This window comes from Lytechinus pictus, chromosome 14 (genome assembly GCF_037042905.1).
Source record: "Lytechinus pictus isolate F3 Inbred chromosome 14, Lp3.0, whole genome shotgun sequence".
Taxonomy (NCBI): domain Eukaryota; kingdom Metazoa; phylum Echinodermata; class Echinoidea; order Temnopleuroida; family Toxopneustidae; genus Lytechinus; species Lytechinus pictus.
This window is the reverse complement of record NC_087258.1, coordinates 11,870,689-11,894,078: the sequence shown is the minus strand read 5'-3', so window position 1 is coordinate 11,894,078 and position 23,390 is coordinate 11,870,689. Positions and strand designations below refer to the sequence as shown.

At 37.0% G+C, this 23,390-nt stretch overlaps 2 protein-coding genes across 2 annotated transcripts; one reads left to right on the top strand and one right to left on the bottom strand.

Moving 5' to 3' along the window:
- The first annotated feature begins 576 nt into the window (after positions 1–576).
- On the top strand, positions 577–10,998 carry LOC135156618 (development-specific protein LVN1.2-like). The gene is made up of 7 exons (XM_064109351.1): positions 577–989; positions 1,924–2,028; positions 5,707–5,867; positions 6,223–6,313; positions 6,718–6,912; positions 7,630–7,721; positions 9,905–10,998. Exons 2-7 carry the CDS (start codon positions 1,935–1,937, stop codon positions 9,983–9,985), a joined length of 714 nt encoding a protein of 237 aa, XP_063965421.1. The 5' UTR covers positions 577–989; positions 1,924–1,934; the 3' UTR covers positions 9,986–10,998.
- On the bottom strand, positions 9,591–23,105 carry LOC129275865 (equilibrative nucleobase transporter 1-like). The gene is made up of 10 exons (XM_064109350.1): positions 22,884–23,105; positions 22,231–22,507; positions 20,239–20,423; positions 19,361–19,484; positions 18,294–18,386; positions 16,858–17,686; positions 15,253–15,366; positions 14,272–14,467; positions 12,464–12,587; positions 9,591–10,902 (listed from the first exon to the last, which is right to left on the bottom strand). Exons 2-10 carry the CDS (start codon positions 22,420–22,422, stop codon positions 10,780–10,782), a joined length of 1,980 nt encoding a protein of 659 aa, XP_063965420.1. The 5' UTR covers positions 22,423–22,507; positions 22,884–23,105; the 3' UTR covers positions 9,591–10,779.
- Between the last annotated feature and the right edge of the window lie 285 nt (positions 23,106–23,390).

Genomic DNA, 23,390 nt, shown 5'->3' with positions numbered 1-23,390 from the left:
ATCTTTCCGTTTTCCCTTTTTTATGTTTTTTCTTAGTTTTCTTTTCCCTTCCCCTTTCCCCCTTTTTTTTCTTCCTTTTCCCTTTCTTCCCCCTTTTTTTCTTTTTCCCGTTTTTTTTTATTTTCCCGGTGAGCTCTGCCAGGGGGGACAGCTTGCCCCCCCTGCCCCCCCCCCCGCCTGTTACGCCACTGCCTACTCTATTTCGCTCTCTCTTGCATTTCTTCTTCCTTTTTCGCTCAATTCACTACTCCACCCCCTCACCACTTATCCCAGAATCATAGGCGGCGGAAACCGGGGGGGGGGGACGGGGGGGGGGGGACGTGTCCCCCCCTAAATTTGAGGTGGGAGGACGATCCCCCCTAAATTTTTTGTTGATAACTTTTTTTTTTGGCTTGTCAATTTTGTTTCCTGCGTCCCCCTACAAGTTTTGGTTGATACCTTTTTTTTTTGCTTGTCAAAAAATTTTGGTGGTCCCCCTAAAATTTTTGGCTTCCGCCGCCAATGCCCAGAATAGACATGATACTAGTAATATAGAGAATGTTGCATCACTTTCTAAAATAGAGAATGTCGCGTGATGCCAGACAAATTATGAATAAGGAACTATACTGTCGTTTCAAGTGATATTTCAAATAAAATAATACCATGGACCTAGTACAAACGGAAATTGATCTCTTTCAGTAATTACAATTAAGCATCGCAGGAGCGTTTTCAATGAATGATCGTAAATACAGTTTGCCTCTGATGCATCGGAATAATATTGTTTTACATGCGATCATTATGCAGGCATCTATATTAAAAGTCGGTGAACTTGAACCAACCAAGGTTTCGTGAAACCGAACTCTGTGAAAGTGGACCACGTTATTTGAATCTGTCTTTCTCGCTTTTGCGACGTCCATAATAATGATAACCATCTAGGAGGTAGGCTTAGTTGAATGTTGGAGGCCATTCTGTAAGGTGCATATACCATAAGAGGCTGTGAACCCTATATCGTAAGTACTAATTTCATTTCACTTAATTACATAACACTTTTTTTTAAATACAAATTATCTTAATAGAAAGACAAACTATTGTTTACCTGATGCAGATATCATACAGGAAAGGAGACCGTAAAAGAAAGAAACACAGACAGTAACAGCGAACAGAGAAGGGGGTTTATTTTCCATTCGTCTAACGCCAATTCGTCCAGTTGTCAACTCGTCTACTATCATTTGGTCTACCATCAGTTCGTCCACTATCCTCATATTCTAATTGTCGATTCGTCCACTCACCTTTCCTTCTAATAACCAGGTGATCCAATTGCCATTTAGTCCATATACCATTTGGTCTAATTTGGACTCAGTGCTAGTTATGCAAAATGACTGAAAATGAAATGGATATTAGACCATGTAGACCAACTGATTATGAGACGAAATGGCCATCGACGAAATGGTGATTATAGACGAAGTGAGGATTGGACCAAATTGTTAGACGAAATGTTGATGGACGGAATGGCATTAGACTAAATGAAAGTAGACCATGTGGTGAGTGGACGAATTGGCAATTTACCAGAAGGAGAAACCTGGTTGGGATCATAGGAGCTAGAGTGGTTAAGGACGGGGGGAGGGGGGGGGGGTGTCAGAGCGTAATAAGTTGGAAGAAAAATAAATATGAAGGACAAACCTCATAATTACCAAATCGGAGGATCCATTCCATTGCTTTTGAAATATCAATTGAAATATCAAAACTAAAATATAAGTGATTGTAATCTTGAGAACCCCCTCAACTTTCTTCTCAATTTGTCCTGCTTTGATAAAACAAGAATGTCAGTTCCGTCATTGCATTCTTCCTGCAAAGCATTAGGCATATTTGCCAATCTTTGACATCACTTGAGAGATAGAAATGATAATTTGAGAAGTAATTCACTAAATATCTCATTATTCCTAGAACTCTCCAACATGCTAAGACTTGTGACCCTCGGAGCTCTGATACTAGCCGTGTCTGCGGGGGCACCCAATTGTTGTGGGCCGGATCAAGTCATGGCAGGAGTGGGTGAGTACACATTTCATACCACTATGCTTTGGGATGGGTACAGAAAAAAAGAAACATTTTTTGTGATGAAAAAAAAAATGATGATGAAAATCCATATTTTATTATTCGAAATAGACATGAAATGAAATACTCCGAAAATTTGCTTTGCCCAATTGATCGTGGGCCCGGCAGCCGCTGTGCAGCGCCAGACAGTGTTGTAGTCAAGGCACAAACCTCCAAAGCCAAGGCCAAGGCTTTAATACCCAAGGCCAAGGCTTCAATACCCAAGGCCGAGGCCAAGGCCAAGGCCTGGCCTGAAAACCTCAAGGCCAAGGCCAAGGCATTTCAAACTTTCAATACATGTATATGGAACAATGAGACAACAATGCTTAGGCGGCAGACATGACACACAGGGCAAAATGTATTACAGGTGTGAGCGAGCGAAAATTTTGACCCTTGTACATGTAAAACAAAAATAATTTCATGATAGATTTAGACATTATTAAAATAATAATATAGTTACCTTTGTACATTTAATACATTATTTTTCTAGGCGATTTACATTGCAATAATTCCCATTACCACGGTCATCTGATCCTTATCAACGTATGTCTTTCTCCACTCCCTGGGACAGGGGAGGCACTGAGAACGGTTTTTCTTTTGGGGGGGGGGGGTCAAAGCCTAGAAATACACTTATAAGTCAAAATGAAAGACTTTTTAGAGTGATTTCTAATTGATAAGACAGATATTTTGATTTAGGCTTTACTTTTCTGCCAGAAAGCGTAGCGAGCGAGCGGTTGTGAAAAAAAAATCAATTCTGAAGTTGTAAAACTCGATTTTCGGTCAATTATGGCACTAATCACTGTTAAAGGGCATCCTTGCGGGATGTTGCCAGCACGAACCACGAGCTCAAACCTCTGGACATTTCGTGTAATGAGAAATGAAAATCAAATATTCCGAGCTGTTTTTGTAATCATGAAAAAGATGTGCATCTTACTAAAGAATTAACGCGAACACGAAGCGCGAGCTGAAATTTTACCTACCAGAAAAGAAAGCTGTTCTGGACTGCATTTAGTGACTCATTAATAGGATACATTAAACTCACCAATCAAATAATGCGAGCGCAAAGCTCGAGCTAAAAAAATTGTGATATTCTAACCTGAAAACTGGACATTCTACGCATTTTTTTTGTAAATGGAAACAGAATGAGTACCTTACTTAACAATAATTTATGCGAGCGCGATCCAAAATTTGGTGATTTTTAATCTAAAATGTATCATGTTTTACTATAAAAAAAGGTATTTCTTTTTTAAAAAGGGCATATTTGATTTGGAAAAAAGGGCATTTTCGATTTCGGAAAACGGGCATTTTTTCCTACAGGGAATTTTTCAGGAGGGGGGGGGGGGCAAGAGAGCACAAAGCGCAAGTTGAAATTTTCAAATGCTGACCTGAAAATGAGTCATTTTTAGGACTCTTGTCAGTATTCATGTTTTTTTTCTGCTTACAACCAATATTAAATTACAATTCTCTTTTCTTGTATCTTCTATTAATTTACCTCAAAAACCGGAATAAAGAATACTAAAAAAATAAAGTTATATTCAAAAGGATATAAAATAAACGGGGCACACCCCACACCATTAGTTGGGGGAGGTTAAATCTTAATTATTTCTTAAAACAATAAAATAGAGTTTTCTATGAAACCACACTGACACAAAAACAAATATTTTATTTGTTTCCTTGAAACTGTAGTGAAATGAAATTCACTGCCGAACCATATGATTAAAAATAACCCTTTTTTTTTTTAACAAAATTAGATGTACTGCCTATCAACATATTAACTGATTTAGCAGTATATTCTGCCAAACCAGCCTCCCCCTTCTCCTCTCTATCTCTTTTCCAATTCCTCTGTCTATGCCTGTTGTGTTCAAGTTTACCAAATCTTTTCAGAATATCATTAAGACTTAAAACATTCTTGTTGGTCAAAGATAATACAGGGAAAATCCTAATGGAATAGAAATCAACCTTGTTATCATTCTTTAGAGTTACATGTAGCTATTCTTAAAGTATGAAAATTGTTGTCAAAATTGCAGTCAGATCTGTCAGAATTATTCCTGTCATAAAATCACTATAATCTTCATCATTTTTATAATTATTGATTTTGCCATTATCATAATTTTTAAACAACATATTACCAATAAATAATGTTATTTTTCATCACTTCTGTTTTCTTTGTTACGCAATTATGTGATGGTAATTCTTGATAATTAAATCGATGGCATTGCTAAGTACACTTACTACTGCTGCTGCTACTGCTGGCTGGTAGTAATGACCATTAGTGTCATTAGATATACAGAACAATTTAAACATTTGTAACTACTTATATAAAAACAAATGAAAGTACAAAATATAAAATGCCAAGAAAAAGCCTCGAAAATGCCTTAAAAATGCCTTGAAATTTCAAGGCTCAAAATCCTCAAGGCCAAGGCTTGAATGTTCAAGGCCAATGCTTTGAAAAAAGTTGAGCTTAAGGCCAAGGCCGAGCATCAAGGCACTACAACACTGGCGCCAGATCGACGAGGCTCTATCCCTTTAATCGTTGAACGCCAAACAGGGTAGCAGCAACTCCCATCTTTTAACGTATTTTGGTCTGACGCGGCCTGGGTTTGAACCCCCGACCTCCCGGTTGTGAGACGGACGCTCTACCAACTGAGCCAACACACCGGTATTAAATTGTATTAAATTGCAGACTGGTGACTGGTGTCCAACCACTTTGTACATTGTCAGCCAAAAGTGTTTGATACTGTTTCAGGGGCCACGTAACCCATCTTTTTTTTCCAATAAACATGCATAAAAATGTTTTTTTTTAATACATTTTTTAATGCATGCTAGGCCTATCCCAAGCTGAAAATAATATAATTTGATCAGATAAATTCAATCGGACACACAATATACTGAAAATTCATCGAAATCGGACGATGGATAACAAAAGTAATGACATTTCAGATTTTCGGTGAAACAGTTCTTTTGTGTATGTCCTCATGAATATGCAATGAGCAAGCTGATTATCTCCCTATGCCTACTTATTATTTAGTATTTATTTAAAAAAAAAATTATTTAAACTCATTTCCCTCCAATAATGTAAAAGTAGGATTGGCTTATACTGTGTAAGATAACCATTGCTGACACTTATTTGCCACAAGGGAGACATGTTTTTTTTTTGCACAATATAAGAAAATGAACTAATTATCATTTCATATGATAAGATAATAAAAGCAAAGTTGGAACAAGATGTAATCATCAGCCCATTAATGATGTTTTCACAAAATATCACTGGAATGTGAAATTCAATAACTTCATTATTCTTTATAAGATTGTGCATAGCCCTGGAGAGGTTGCCGGGGTGTGGCGTGTATTGTTCTCCAGAGGTAGCCACCCCAGGAATTCTGGTAGGTGTTAAAAATGTAGAAATGTAAACAAAATGACCTATATTTTGTAGTGAAAACTTGTTTTTTTTTGCTTACCAAATTGACATCAGCACCCCCAGTAAAATTTAAAACAAGTTCCCAGGGCCCTGAGATTTTGAAGGCATTTTCGATGTTTTACACGCTGAATTTTACTCTATTTATTCAAACATTATCATTTTCATTCCGGAGTACCCATTTGATACACCATTTTGGAATGATTAATTTACTTATTAAGGTACAACGAAAAGCTTTCAATATGATGGACAGTCCACAGCCTACGCCAGCTACGCCAACGGAGCTTTTGATTTCCGCAACGGAGACTATGGCTACTATCTGACCGTACACCCCGGTCGGTCCTGGCAGTCATCATGGCGTATAATCCAGAATTATACTGAGGTGAGGACTACATCAATATACCAGTTTGGTCGTGAAAATGTCGGGGCTCCGCGGCCCCCAACTTTTTCACGACCAAGGAAACAAGGAGAAGGGGGATTCGATTTTAGCCATTAAATGTCCCTTTTTTACTCGCCTCGCTCTCTCGCCATTTTTAAATCTACTCTTTTTATACAAATTTTGCCTGATACACCATGTCTGCCCCCACACATTTTTTTTTTTGGGGGGGGGGGTCATTACGCCACTGCTTCGTCTTCATTGTCCTTGTCATCAACTACAACGCCATCATCTTCATTATTAGAATGGTTAGCATGTTTTTTTTTCTTCAAATTTCACCATTTTCATTGCCACGAATCAGCAAGTACAATGGGTGATTTACTACGACGGCAAGACGGAGAAGTGTATGAAGCAGGCAATCACACAACCGCCACCAAACAATTGCCTTCCCGGTGAGTAAAATAACCGATTTGTATTGCTCTCTGAAAATCGACCTCCAGTGAATGAGTGAATATAAGGATGGAAACTAGAAAACCAAGTCTTACTTTTTTTATACCTCTTTTTGTGAGAAAGTACAAAGGGTTCCAATAACACATAATTTTGTCCACGTAAAATATGACAAGCAAAAAAAAACACAAAACGAAACTTGTGGATGAAAGATTTAATATGACTCTCAAAGTAGAGGGGCACGGGCCGGATGTGCCCCTCCCCCCTGGATCCGCCACTGACTGATGTTTCATCGTTATTAACTGTCCCGTTTATACCTTCCTTTATTACACAACGTGTATGCCGATATATTTTCATTCCAATCACGTAAATATATTTTATCATTATTTTGGTTGCTTCGTTAATTTAGGCAATGCCGAGTTCCAGGCGCAGATGACTTTTGGAGGCAAGAATGGACTGGTAGCAGATTGTTACACTTATGGAATCCACTATCCCCATGTGCCGGAGGACACATTGGCATATGCCACCGTCGTCCACAAGAACTGTTACCCTCTTACCATCGCACTCATCGGACAGAAGTTTGACCCATATTGGAATTCAACAGGTGAGCCAATCCTGTCACGTTATGGGCCCCAATAACCAAAGTTTGCGATGAACTGCAAATATGAAACAACAACTCTGATTGGGTAACGGTAGGAGTTTTGAACAGAGTGCACACGAAACCATGGTAACCATGATCTTGGTTTAGCAATTATTGATTTCAATTTTGTTTTGTTACGGAGCCCAGATTTTTTTTTTTTTAATACGGAGCTAATTTGAAAGAGCAATTCTGATTGGTTCCTAGTCAGTCTTCTGAGCAAAATACGCATGCAATGATGATTTTGATAGGCCATTTCATTTAGTGATTAATCGCTAACCTTTGTGTTAAGGAGGGGGGGTCTCAAAGTATCCCAATATAAAAACAATACAGATGTTATAATATGTGAAAACTTCATGGTACAATGGAATTCAAGTCATACCTCATTTTCCATCCTAAATTTGTTGATCGAAATCCCTTTTGATATTTTCACTGTATTTGTTGCCTTATGTCTTGCTATATACCCCTCATTGGTTTTTTAAAGAATTTGTATTGTATGAGTCTGATGATTTTAAACTGAACATGACCAAGATGTAAAACAGTTTCTTTGTCTTATTCTCTGTTATCCTGAATAAATAATATTCATATTACGGTATTAATTAATTATTTTCTTTATAAAATGTATTATCAGTCGAGAAAATCATGCGAAATAAAACACGTGATTGTTATATTATTTTATAACAGTGAAGTTCATGAGCACATCTGGCTTTGTAAACATGGCCGTTGGGATTCCTAACCCTGATGCTTGGTTTACACCACCGGACTCATGTCGCAGGGTAGGTGTACTCTTAAAATACACTGCAAAAACTCCGGTGTTGATTTAACACCAGCCCGGAATCTATATATGTCCACACCAGAGAAGTATTGAATCAACACCAGTTTGGAATCAAACCGATGCTGTTTTAAAAATAATTGGTGTTGTATCACCTATCTGGTGTTAGACTAATACCAAACCGGTGTTCTTTAGCACTTCTCTGGTGTGGACATATATAGATTCCGGGCTGGTGGTAAATTAACACCGGATTTTTTGCAGTGTAGTTGGGCAAAAATGCCCAACCTTTATCCAACCCTGGGCAACATACTGCCCACACAACTATTGGTTAAATTCTGCCCAAATTGGGTAATAAAAACTAATAAATGTGTAATAAATTTGCTAAATTTGATAATAATTGCCAATAATATATATATATATATATATATATATATATATATATATATATATATATATATATATATATATATGTATATATATATATATATATATATATATATATATATATACCACCATACATTACCCAACACAGTGGACAGTAAGTTGCCCAACATGTTGCGTGTGTGTCTTATCCACTTTTACGCCACAGTCACACACAGGGAAAACTTTAACAGGAGTGTTCGGTTTCTGGCAATTTTATTTAACACCCAGTTGCCATGGTTCTTAGTCAAAACTCCAATGGAAAACCTTTGGTGTTAAACTCGTATTTTGAACAAACATCCTGTTGTATCTTACTTGACCACACCAAAACGTTCACATCAGTGTTAGATTCATGGTTTTTGTTCAACATCCAGTGGTATCTGTTCAACACCCCTACTGTCTTAATGTGACACCTTCGGTTGTTAGTAAAACTCCAATCGAAAGAAAACTTTGGTGTCAAACTGTAGTATATATTATAAACCACCGGGTGTATATATATTACACAACCACGCGAAGATGTTCACATCAGTATTAGATTCATGGTGTTCGACACCCAATGTGGTTTTTAATATGACACCTTTGATTCTAGTTTAACTCTCCAGTGTATTTTAACACCCGGGTTGTCATTCATTCACGTCTACCTGTGTCACTGTTTACACATCATGGCCCTGAAAAGCGGGGTTGGTGTGATCCTCTTACACCCTATATTAGTGTATGAAAATACAAAAAAATAAAAATAAAATCAGAAAGACATGCTCAAAAAGTCTTTGGGTGGTATTTTGATGTTTAACTCTAGATGAAAGAAATAATTCAGTTCACACTTTTATTTGTATTCTATTCTTATAATTTCAAAACATAAATATCAATGTTTTATTATTATCATTATTATTATTTTACAAAAAAGTTACTGCGTAATTAAAATAAGTTGTTCTTTGGCGAATGAAATGGCGACTATCATCCCGGAAATATTTATACAATGGTCTAACTAGGCCTAGGTTTACTAAGTAATTGCTATGATATAATGAGAATACTACCAATTGTGCAATTTCCATTTGAATAACAGCCTAACAATAGAATTGCCGAGGATCTGACTTTTTTATTATTATTTTCCCTTTGATTGTCAATTTTAAATCGCATTTTTCATGCAACATGTGTTTTACGAAGTACCCACTCCTATTTTGAAAATAATCATCTCATTATTAATTGATACGGGCTCTAATGAATGCATTCAACAAAAATTGAGTTCTAAAATACCATCAATATTTTATTATATTTCCTTGGAACCCCCCCCCTCTCCCCGCAATCTCTTCCTCCTTTCTTCCTAATCCATGCCACCCTTTCTTTTTCCCCTTTCCTTTCTTTCTCTCCCCCTTTCTTTCTTTCTTTCTTTCTTTCTTTCTTTCTTTCTTTCTTTCTTTCTTTCTTTCTTTCTTTCTGTCTTTCTTTCTTTCTTTCTTTCTTTCTTTCTATCTTTCTTTCTTTCTGTCTCTCTTTCTTTCAATCTTTCTTTCCATCTTTGTGTCTGTTTTTTTCTTTCTCTATCCTTTCTCTCCGCTACCTCTCCCTTTATTCACCCTCGGATCTATACTCCTCTCTTTCCCCTCTCTTTCTCCTCTCACCCCCATCCTCCCTTTACACCATCTTGACCTTTCTCGATTTTTGCCGTCATTCATCAACCCCTTCTCTTATTTTGCCCTCCCTCTCATTTTACTCAATCCCAACCCATCTTCCTTACCCCCCCCCCTCTTCACATTTACTGTACCACAGGGTAACCGTGTGTCACCACGCTTTTCTCGAGCTCTTCCAGACTTCGATCTCAAGGCCTACCACCTGCCAACTTTCTTCTAAGAGACAATAGGCCCGTTTCATGAAACAGTTTATAATAACCAATTTGGATTAACAGTTAAAAGCTACTGAAATCCACCATTCTGATTGGCTGGTAGTAAATTTGTTATAGAAATCGTGCATTTGTTGTTATAACAATTCTTTATGAAACAGGGCACAGTTCACCACGTTAAGCAGTTCACACTTCACACAATTTCGTTAATTCTTATTTTGAGTCCGATTAGTTATAGGTATTGGCATATATAGCCAAAATTGATGCACAATAGGCTTTTAGTGTAGTAGGTTTCACGGTACACCATGTATCTTTCTTGGGCAAGTGTTGGTCCTGAAAAGAACCACCCAATCTCTATAGGTTTTTATCAATTTAATTGAAAACAGTTAATATAAAAGTAAAAGGCAATTTGCAGGAAATCTATCTGATTTGGAGATTAATAATATTGTTTGTTGTACAATACTCATTTGTGAGGCTGAGATGCACTAGTGTATCGCTCTATATAAAGCTACACCATATGAAAATGCATCAACAATTTAAAGACAATACTACATGATTGTAATGATACCCTCTCCCATTGAGGTCAAATAAAGCAAGCTGATTATCTTTTTTTTAAAACTTTTTCACTTGTTCTGCTGCAATGCTGTTAAATTTTCTATTTTAATGGAAGGAATAAATTAGATTTTGCAGTGAAATCTCGTCCCTATTTTTTCATGAAGTTATGTATTTGTATATAATATCAAATAATGAGGACATGACGTGTATTAATTTTTTGGTGAGTTGCGTTTTAGAGTGAATGAGGGTTTTAATTACTCCTGTCTGCCCTGTCGTTGTTATGCGTCCCCAAAAGTTGCTGTCTACTCTTGACGTAGAGGGCGGCAGGTAAGATAAGCGTCAAAATATCAGCAACGATGAAACCAACGGTAACCTGCAATGGAAGGGGAAATGGAAGTGTTATTTCACTTCATGACTCCAATATATCAACGTGATGATTTATTGATTAAAATACACCCAGTTTAGTGTGATTTCTTGTTTTACATTCTATTGATTTATTCCTGCTCTGTAAAATAATTATGATTTCATCTGAGAACACAAAAAAGGGAAAGTGTGGACACGGCGTCATCAGCCCATTTATAATAGCCACCTTTCGCAAACCTCTACAACGCAACATTAAAGTCCGGTAACACAAAAGTTAACGATTAATCATAGACTCGATTTTCTAGATTGATTGTACATTATAGTCAATACAATCGAACGTAGAAAACTGTTCTACAATCATTGCCAAGCTTTGTGTTACAGGCCCTATAGATCTTGCTTTTCGTGTGCAAAATTCTTTCATACGATACCAGCATGCCCTGCCATTTGCCTGCCTGAGCTCGCGGCAGGACTGTACTACCATGACTATCATGACTCCAGCAGGATGGAGACATGCGTTATATAGATTGTGACATGGATAAGAAAGTGGTTTTTCAAACAAATCGAGTACATATTGAGTGAGGAAAAACTTACTGAATTCAGACTTAGATATAAATCATTATAGTCCATCGAATCGATGTTGCATCTAATGTGGATTATTGGTGGATCACTGCACAGCAAAAACTGCGGTGTTAACCGGTGTACATAGAGGACCACATCAGTTATTTTACACCGGTGTTAAATTGACAGTGTTAGTTTAGCACCTATAGGTGTTATTGCAACACCTTTGGTTAATACATGTACACTCTTTGGTGTTATATTCAATCTCTAGGGTGTAATTTTAACACCAGAGGGTGTGGTCCTCTATTAAAGACCCACTGGTGTCAGTTTTAACACCACAGTTTTTACAGTGTGGCAATTGATTCCATGGGTCAGATCACCTCTCCAGCTAAACCATTTCGCATGCGCTGATATGTACACAGCATAGGCTTATTCGTCTGAAACTCACCCAACTTTGCGTTTATTCCCCTTTCCCTGCTCCTCCTACACAAACGATATGCCTGTAGAACACAATGTAATGGGCATTATGTATTACTTTCCCCCGAAATGGGTGATTAGATTCAAATTTTCGGGGGGAACCACTTCCATTGACGAGTGGATACCAGGCGCGACCATGGGATTTCGAAAAGCACCCTAAACAAGGGAAGCAAGTCTTTTCCAGATTATGAAAATGCATCCCTTAACAAGAATTTGGCTTGTGAAACCCTACAAGACTTGTATTGGAAATGAATCTCCTTTTCAGTATTTTAAACATCGTTTCTGACACCCTAAACGTTACATATAAGGCCTATACGTAACGTACTTGCCCACTCTTTCCCTTTTTACGCGTGCTCGCGCCTGGTATCCACTCGTCAATGCAAGTGGGACCCCCGGGCAGCTAAACTTAGTAACTTCGTTATTTGTTCTTAGATTTTGATGAAATTATCAGCATTAAACTTAGTGATTTTTACTCCATTTAATCTAGACACAATCGTTTTAGCCTGAAATACATGATCATGAAGTTGAATGCTTACATAGAATGGATCATTGTCGAGATACGTCTGGACTAGGATGAAGATGGGATACTGGAGGAAGCTGAATAAACCACTGATCGTTCTCATCGCACCGTACACACTGGCAAAATATTGCATCGGGAAGCTGTAAAGTCATCAAGTCACACAGAAATAAGTTGGGTCACATTGGGATACGGTCAGGAAATGAAACAAATGGGGCAAACGACCCCCCCCCCCCCAAAAAAAAAAAAAAAAAAAAAAAAAGAATAAATAAATATAAATAATAAATAAATAAAATAAAATGAAATGAAATGAAACAAAATATAAATGAAAAATAAACACGATAAAAGAATAACAAATTTCCTTAATGAATAAGATAAAATAGACCCCCCCCCCCCAAAAAAAAAAAAAAAAAAAAACGTTAATAAGTATTTAAGTGAACGACTTTATTAAAACATTCAACATGCAATATTGAAATAAAGGAATAAAATCAATAAATAAATACATGAATAAATTAATAAATCAATCAATTAAATAAATAAAATGTAATAAACATTGATCACAATATAAAGAATGAAAATGAATAATAAAAATAATAAATAAATAGATGAAATAAGATACTGTTAACAAAGATCATACACTGTAAAAACTGTGGTGTTAAAACTGACACCAGTTGGTGTTAATAGAGGACCACACCCTGAGGTGTTAAAATTACACCCTAGAGATTGAACATGGCACCAAAGAGTGTAAATGTAACAACCAAAGGTGTTGTAATAACACCTATAGGTGTTAAACTAACACTGTAAATTTAACACCGGTGTAAAATAACTGGTGAGGTCCTCTATGTACACCGGTTAACACCACAGTTTTTGCTGTGTAAATTCATTAACAAAATAAGAAAAAATAAAACAAAGATAATGATGAAAAATATGATAATGAATAAATTAAAATAATAAACAAGAAATGTCTGAATGGATTAAATGAAATTTAAATGTACTGAAATAAGATAAAAGTATAAATATGTATTAAAAAATACATATTATGAAAAAACAAACTTTTCAAAATATCTCTTGTAAAATTGAACCCGAAGATGAACCAATTAGTGGGGGGTTTGCAACGTTTACTCACGTTATCATGTCACGGCGCGCTGACACGTCTCGTAAAAACATTCGTAAAACATCTCCCTAGTCTACGAATGTTTTTTCACGAAACGTGACTGCGCGCCGTGACGTGATAACAAAATAAATGTACATTGGGAACAGACTAACACCCTCGCACAGTATATGGCTGGCCGACCGCCGGGCACAGGTACTTTTGTGAAACGAGATTCGAATCTGAAAACCACAAAAGTTCCATGGATGGAACACCGCCGGAATTTCTCTCGTTTTATGAAAATACCAAATTTTACCGAAACAGAAAGGGCAGGATATGATCGGTGATTAAAATGCTTCATAGGTTACCACTTTGCAAAATTGAAATGAATACAGGAAAGTTTATGTAAATGGTGAGACTTTCGGACTTGCATGTTTTGTTGCACACATACACTGCGATCTTTGTGAGGGTGCATTTTGGTGGGTGACGTCATGATTAATCTTACTAACAAGCGCTTGCAATCAAAACTGTGACTTTGCGTCATTTACCGGCGTGCAAAATAACAAAGTGTAGACCCTACACTTCGCAGATAACGAGGACGCGTTTTTACGAAACTACTCAAAAACGTGAGAGCGCGCAGTGACGTGATAACGTAAGTAAACGTTGCAGGCGAATAAATGGTACTATAGATGAAGTAAAACGGCTTTCAAAATAAAGAAAAAAAACCTGATACCTACACGATGCCGACGACTGCTGGTCCAATACCAAATAGCAAAGATGGTACGATGAGGAGGAGGATGAATGTCAGATATTGGAGCTGGAGACTAGGTATCAGGAGACAGATGGAGTAACCAATGGAGGCAAGAGTGGCTAAGGCAAGAGGTAGACAGCTGTCCCGGATGTCCGCGTATTGATTTCTCAACTTGGGTTTTCCTGTATTTCAAAGAAAAAAGTTAAAATATGGAACTACTCATCAAAAATATGGAAAATCTTGAGTCAGCCCCCCCCCCCAATAAAAAAAAATGAAAACATTGAAATGCTGCTCATAAAGTTGGAAAAAAAACATTAAAAGTATTGAATGACTCGTTAAAAAAATTGACAATGAATTGCTTGAATGCTTCAATTGGAATTGAAAACTTGGTTACCATTTTTCTTAAGCGGTAACAAAAAAATCTTACTTGATCATGATTTCACAAATGTTGCATGCATGCAGCAGAAAACAGTTTTCAGTAATCCTCGTACTTTTTAAATGTTTGAATTCTGTTCTGCCATAATTACCTGAGATTCATAGGCACAATATTGTACAACTCTCTATTTTGTCACGATTCTGTTCTTACCATTAAGGAGAATGATTTTAGAATTGCAGGAGAGGGACGAGTGCCATGGGACAAGGAACAGGTTGCATGACAGACAGTGGTGTACCTAGGTTTTTCCACAGGGGGGGGGCAAATTCGTCCGCCCAAAAATTTGACAAGCAAAAAAAAAAAAAAAAAAAAATAGATCTTCAACCACAAATAAACGATTTCGTACCAGAAAAAAATTTGACATGCAAAAAAAAAAAAAAAAAAAAAAAAAAAAGTCTTCAAGACTCGTCGGGGGGGGGGGGGCAGTCTGCCCCCCCGTAGGTACGCTAGTGGTGACAGATTTTCGAAAGTTTCTGAACACAAGTCTTCCAATGGAATGGAAAATAACCCATCTCATCTTGGCCTACAACTTACTGGTTCTTGAGCAAGACGTGAAGACGTTGTTCCTGTCCATGAGGAGACCTCCAAGGGGGCCAACGATAAGAACAAGGAATTGTATGATGGAGAATGCATCTATATACCAGCTGACTGCCGGTGCATTGGCAAAATATGTGGGATGAAAAGAAAAAAGAAAGTTAAAATGTAATTTTTAGCTTAGTACGCGATGCAATGTCTCTTTATTTTTATGCTACTTTGTGTCTGAATGAATTTTCGTAGATACGGAAAATATTGTCCTCTTCTCAAGCATGTTTAGTTCCATTATTTACGATGTACGAAATGTACTACTACTACTATTACTACTACTACTACTACTACTACTACTACTACTACTACTACTACTACTACTACTACTACTACTGCTGCTGCTGCTGCTGCTGCTGCTGCTGATGTTGCTGCTAATGCTACTACTACTTCTTCTTCGATTACTTCTTCTAACAAATTCTTTTAATTCTACTTCTTCTACTGCTGCTGCTACTTCTACTACTTCTTCTATTACTACTTTTACTACTTCTTCTAATACTACTTCGAGTAGTAGTGGTGGTAGTAGTAGTAGTAGTCGTTGCGTCTGCCATTGCCGAGCGGTCTAAGGCGCCTGAATAGACATTTGAAAGTCCGTGGTTCGATCACAGGCTACCGCACATTGCTGGTAACTCCTTGGTCAAAGTCAGAGTTGACTGATAAAGTTGAGCCTTTTTTCACCATTTTAGACTTGCTATCTATCTATCTATGAAAAGAAAAAGGAAAGTTAAAGTGTGATTTTTAGCTTAGTACGCGATGTAACTTCTCTTTTTAAGTTTATGCTACTTTGTATCTGAATGTATTTTCGTATAGATACGGAAAATATTGTCCTCTCCTCAAGCATGTTTAGTTCCATCATTTACGATGTACGAAATGTACTACTACTACTATTACTACTTCTACTACCACTACTACTACAACTACTACTGCTGCTGCTAATGTTGCTGCTAATGCTACTACTACTTCTTCTTCGATTACTTCTTCTAACAAATTCTTTTAATTCTACTTCTTCTACTGCTGCTGCTACTTCTACTACTTCTTCTATTACTACTTTTACTACTTCTTCTAATACTACTTCGAATAGTAGTGGTGGTGGTAGTAGTAGTAGTAGTAGTAGTAGTAGTAGTAGTAGTAGTAGTAGTAGTAGTAGTAGTCGTCGTCTGCCATTGCCGAGCGGTCTAAGGCGCCTGAATAGACATTTGAAAGTCCGTGGTTCGATCACAGGCTACCGCACATTGCTGGTAACTCCTTGGTCAAAGTCAGAGTTGACTGATAAAGTTGAGCCCTTTTTCACCATTTTAGACTTGCTATCTATCGTCCCTAGGTTGAATAGTAGTGTTGTCATGTTGAATACTAGTGCAAAAAGCCATCGCCACATAAATTGATCGTTTGCGCATACAATCGTCAGATTGATAAAGAAAATACTGACAACAGACTACCCTGAATTTCCTTTTGGAAATAAGAAAGGTATGAAATTAAGATAATTTCCCATTTCTAGATATTCGAGGAAGTTCTCCAAACGGGTTGAATACTAGTGCATGTAAACGGTATATACATTACCCATATCTTCATCACCGTCGGCCATCCTGGTTAGGAAGAAATTGAGAGTTCCAATCGTGAAGATCATATCAATCTCTAGGAAAGCCTGCCACAGGAGCAACAAGAAGAAGGGCATCGACCAGAGACACGAGCCAAGGCTTCCGTACTCCTTTCTCTTCCTTTCATCGATTTCATCAGCAATCCCTTTATCTGTTCCACCTCCTACTATTTCATGCATATCTCCACAAACCTCTACACCGCTAATGTCCACTTTGTTCTGTTCGGAGAGTCCATTTTCAAGGACGTGAAGGATGCCACCATTACATTCTTTCATGGTTGGGTCTATCTCCTCACTGCTTCTACTGCTTATGTAGTAGTCACCTTTGTTCTCTTCGCAATTACCGTTTGCAGTTGCGGTTCTGTCACTTGCCACTTGGTCAGTCTTGCCCATTCCACATGCTCTTTCTCTTCCGATAAAGTCTACTCTATTTTGGCTTAAACACTCCCCACCGTCACTTGTAGGTACTTTCTTAACCGTACATCCATCTATGCATGCTTTACCTTTGTCCAGATAAATGTCCTTTGGGGTGGTATCCTCTCTACCATGTATACTCTGTGGCGGACTTGAAGGATCTTCTCCGTACCCTCGATTTTGGTAGCATGCCCCCTCTCCTTTGTTGGGATTGGTGGTCGGAGGAGTCCGACAAGGAGTCATTGTGTATCCCCTAGGTAGCGGCCAGGGGATGAACTTTGTTGGTAGGAAGACAAAGGTGTTGATGCTGAGGAGGACTACGGATCCAGTCAAGATGAAGAAGAAGGTATTGATGGAGAATCCTGCCTCGTGTGATCTCTGAGGATAAAAACAAACCAACAGTCACTTTGAAAAGGAAGTTTAATCGGTTTATCGGGGACGGAAAGTCGTGTAAAGCTTCCAACTAAGGAAGCCTCCTGACTTTATAAAGTGACAAAATACTAATAATGAATATACATTTTGCGGGTTACAGTGGAAGACATCATTACAGCTTTGTATGAGAAGGGTGTCATTGTTTGACATTTAATAAATCAATAAAAAATCCATTGTCACAGACGGACAAAAAGGAGTACATTAATTTTCATTTTGGCAAAGGTCTACTGTAAAGAAGAACTTTTTTTTTTTGGGGGGGGGGGGTGACGTACATAGCCGGTTTCAGACCCAGTATACCGAATACTGTTTACACGATGTCTGCACTCTTGAGGTAACACCTGAAATTAAGAAAAAAAAGCAAATACGCATTCGGAAAAAGATCGATCTTATAAAAAAAATGAAAAAGAAAAACATATCCTGGTATTTGTTTCAATCATGTCAACGGGCCTCTTATAGAAAGGTAAATATATTCAGTAGGGGATAGAAGCATGTGAAAGGTACCCGAATGACCCGATGCAAAGTTAGGCAAGGCAATTACAAAACAAGTTCTCACCTTGGCGATAACAGACATGATTATAGAAGCGCTATACATGGCATTGATTATCGTGATGACTGTCGATTTATTTCTTCCAAAAAGATTCCCGATCTGTTTCGAAAAGTCAATCATAAAGATAAAAATCACAGAGAATATTTCTGATTATGATGAAGTATCATCGATTTTAGATACCGAAGTATACACAAAGCTAAGTAGTTTTCAATACAATTCATCGGATGGTTGGTTGGTTTTTAATATTTAATATCATCCGAAGACAAGTCCACAAATGTAGTATTCCACTATTTTTACATAATAATTGAACACAGAGGCAAATAAGACACCAATCAACTAAATATTTACATGTAAATTTTAACGTTTTCACATCATCAAGACGTCAATAAAAAATAAACAATTAAATAATGCTTGTTGGCCAATTTGCAAATCGAGAGACTTCAAGCGCGTAATTAATTTCAGATCTGGGGCCTGTAACACAAAGATTAGCGATTAATCGTATTCTTAATTTTTACGATTGATTGTTCATTGTATTCTATGCAATCAATCGTAGAAAAATGTTCTACGATCATTGCTATACTTTGTGTTACGGACCCCTGATCTAATTGATTTATTGAGTAAGCCAATCTAACAAATGAAAATGCAGTTTACTTTTTCCGAGTGGTGTTAAACAAGAAGGTAAGTCTGACTAAAAGTTTTCTTAATTTCGATATTTGACCTATGACCTTTGTCTCACCTTCATGGATATTTAGGGGTATTCTGAAGATATAAAGGCTTTAGGGTTAGCTAATATAACACTCTGAAAATGCAGTTTACTTTTTCCGAGTGGTGTTAAACAAGAAGGTAAGTCTGACTAAAAGTTTTTTTTTATTTCGATATTTGACCTATAACCCCTGTCTAACCTGCGTGGATATTTAGGGGTTTAATGTAGATATATGAGCTCTAGAGATAGCTAATATAACATTCTGAAAATTCAGTTTACTTTTTCCTATAGTGGTGTTAAACAAGAAGGTCTGACTGAAAATCACACGTAAGTTTGACCTTCGACCTTTGATCTTTGGCCTTGAACTAACCTGCATGGATGATAAGAGCAAGATGACGCCTCCAAGGGTAAAACAAACAGTTGCAGGAAAGAGAAGGAAGGAGTAGGAAGGGGAGCTCAACGCCATCATTAAGTATCCACTCAGCATTAAGAAACTAATTGCAACGTGAATGGAAATAGATAATGAAATTCGGTTCCAAATACCATACGAAAAACATAATTATGTACAAGAAATTACATATCGGAATTATGCATCACGCGAGAAATAAAAGTTAATTACTTTAATGGAGTGTTTCTATAAATGTATATCACAGATTATGAAGACAATTGCAAAATCCATACAATAACTCAGACATGTCGTACGATCGTGAAAGTTCATGCGTTGGCTCAGTTGGCTTAAATCGGGTCCTATTTTTTGACAAGGCTAACTGAAAACTGAAAATTTCGAGATAATATGAGTTGAGATTAAAAAGTCCATATACGCCTGTTCACCCTGCATGCAACCTATCCCAAACTTGACCCATATTTGGAGTAATTTCATTTCCATTATAACTATTATTGAAGAGTGAGGCAATTTCGTTGCAATTCCAGTGGAGTTAAAGTATTATTTTGCAATTTTAAGTTGGATTGTTACAATTTTGTTCAAATTTGTTCAATTTTGAAGTTATAGCCTTACAATTTTGTTACAATTTTAGGTAGGTGCATTGCAATTTTTATGTAAGAGTGTTGCAGTTTTGTTGCAATTTCAAAGCAGAGCTATGCAGTTTTGTTGCAATCAAAAGTTGGAGTGTTGCAATTTTTAAGTTAGGGTGTTGAAGTTTTTCTGCACTTTTTGTTGCAATTTTAAGTTATAGTATCGTAGTTCTGTTGCAATTTGGTGGAGAGTTGGGGAAACGTGTTGGAACTCACCTCATGACTAGTCGAGATATTCGAGTTCCAAATCGATCAAAAAGGAGACCGATTGGAAACATGGAAATGGTCTGAGAAGCCGTAGCGACGGAGAAGACAAGCTGAAGACGATCGGCCTGCTCCGGACACGGCATATCATTGTCAATTACTGCGATGGGGTTTGAGGTGTCTGTGCTGATATTGTGCTAAGAAATAAAGGTTGATAAATATTAAATGCCAAGTCCATCCTCCAGACAAGTATTAAGTATGAATACGATTGTCAAATAAGCAGAAGGATACATTTTTCACTAAAAGGATGATTTCATATTAGAAATTGAATATTTTTTTTGAAAAAATAATCGTTTAAATGAATAAGAGCTGTAATAATGTTTGTTAGTTTTTTTTTATTTGAAAGTATAATGGTTATTAAAGGGGTACTCCAGACTGAAAATATTTATATCTAAATAAATAGAGTAAAATTCACAGAGCAAAATGCTGAAAATTTCATCATAAACAAAAATTCAACAAATAGCGAAGTTATTAGATTTTAAACTTTACCGATATTTTGTGAAAAAGTTATATGCACGTCGTCATGAATATTCATTAGGTGGGCTGATGATGTCACGACACCACTTTCCTTTTTCTTATGTTATTACATGAAATCATAATTGTTTCATTTTTCAAAACATGTGTGAATGATATATGTCCATTATAATGAAATAAGTTGCAGCAATGGATATCTAATACACTACAGTTGTCAATCCATGTTTTTTTAGTTCTTGGTAGAAAAATTGAATAGCCCTAATTTCATATAATAAAATACACAAGAACAAGTGGGGATATGACATCATCTGTTTGCTCATTGAATTTTCATGAAGACATGCCTAGAACTGTTTAATTGGAATAAAGTTTTATAATGCCATAGCTTTGTTATTCCTTGTCAGATTTTGATGAAATTTTAAGTGTTTTGTTTGTCTTGTTTTTCTTTATCTGTTCAAATCATATTATAATGAGTCTGGAGTATCTATCCCTTTAAGTTTAAGGCCATGTCACATATTGTCGTCGGTGTTGATCGCACTATATTAGCAGTTTACACCGTGGTGTTCGTCCAACACCCATTGATGGTAACGTGTTATCATTTTTTCTGAGGACGCATTCACTGTATGACATCGACACTTTTTCGGTGTTATGTTCAAACGTAAGGTGTATTTTAACACCCATGGGTTAACTACTCTCACAACACCGGCTTGAATGAGTTATATACTTAACACCGGATAGTCTCATTGGTAAGGATCCCGGGTGGGCGGGGGGACCCACTTCCTCGAACGTCGAATTTCGTACAGCCGCGTCTATGGGAGACATTCGAACCCCCCCCCCCCCCCGCCACACACACACACACTTTATTTGTTCAACATGCTTTTATTAAGGATTTCATTCAAATGGATTACATAAACCCAAGATAAATACAAAAAATTACAAATCTTCATTTTATATCAACAAGGATATTCCAAAAAAATATATATTTACTCAAAACTGAAGCAAATAAGGATGGAATGAAATTCCTTTAAAATATACTTTTATATCTAAAAAAAAAAAACAGACTAACTAAACTGAGCCCCCAACCCTTTCTGTTTTTTAATAATAATTAATATTGAATGGCTGAATGACTGAATGATTTGCAGGAAAACAGAAATCAACATACATGTATTATCATTGCATCCCATTTTACATCAGGCACACACACACATACCCTCACTAACATACGCACACACTCTAAAAAATGAAGTGCTTATTTAACGCTTAATGTCCTTGTATACTGACTGCACTTTGGGTACTGATTTTCTAGTTCAAATTTGAATGACTAAAGTAGCACTCAAAGTGTATTCACTATACAAGGACATTAAGTGCTAAATTAGCACCTCATTTTTTTAGAGTGCACGCACCCCTATAACGAGACCAAAAATCTCACGAAATCGTCACGCATGATCTAATTTTTACAAAGCATGCACTTACGATCATTGAGGATGTGGTATTCTCGCTGGGCCCGTCATCATCGCAGAGATCATTGAAGTAACCACGCTGGTTGAAGACGAAGACGAACGATGGCCAGCCATAGATGATGGCGCCGTGGACGAGATTCTCGAAACAAGTCAAGAGAAGAGCGAAGACGCGCTCGACGGCCTCTCCGGTCCTGATCGCACCCATGGTCGTTAATTGATTAGCGATATCGAGTCCTCATTAGCGATGTTGGGCATGTATTAATATACCTTTCAACTATAGCTGTGCAGAACTGAGAAAATAGGATATTCATACATTAAATATGTATATGTAATAACAACAATATAAACCTATATATAAAGATCACCCAAGAAGACAAGGAAAGTGTTCTTTATACATTTAGAAAGGTGGTCTTCTATACAGATTGTGGCTAAAGCAGGTTGACTCTATATCAAAACTCAATTCTATGTTCAGCTCTATTGTTCAGGTTTACATTTTACAATTCAGAAACAATCAAACGATAAAAAAAAACAATAATGTGCAACATGATTCATACACAGTATGATTATTGGTAATCATGAAAATAAAAAAAGGATGCAAGTATCAAGACAACTTATAAACATTCGAGTGATTAACACCAAAAGGAGTTAAGTATTATGTTGTATTACCTGCAGTAAATGTTCGTGGTGATCAGATCAATTAGGTCCTCGGTTCTGTCTCCCACTGCGAAGAATCGACCCAATTGACATGGTCGGTCAGTGCAAACATGGCAAATGGACAGAGGAATAATCATCTGAAACGAAATAAACTAGTTTACATCGAAAAACAGATAACAGCAGATCGATCGTTCACAATTTCTTTGACATTGAACGTTACTACTAGTATTTATCTATTTCCTGGTCTCAGATCCGTTTTATCCCATAAAACAACAAGTAAGTCCACAAAGTACAGAACAGAAGATGATGGATCCAGTAGGGGGTGGGGTCGAGAATTTTTTTTAAGGATTGCTTTCCTTTTATACAGACTGCATGTGCATAATTATGAAAGATAGCCTGAAATATTTTGCCCCTCAGATAATAATGTAAACTTTATAATACCTTTTCATTTGTTAGTATTTTTTTCAAATCCTGACCAGTCGCAGGCAACGAAAGTACGTACGGCCCTCATTTAGGATG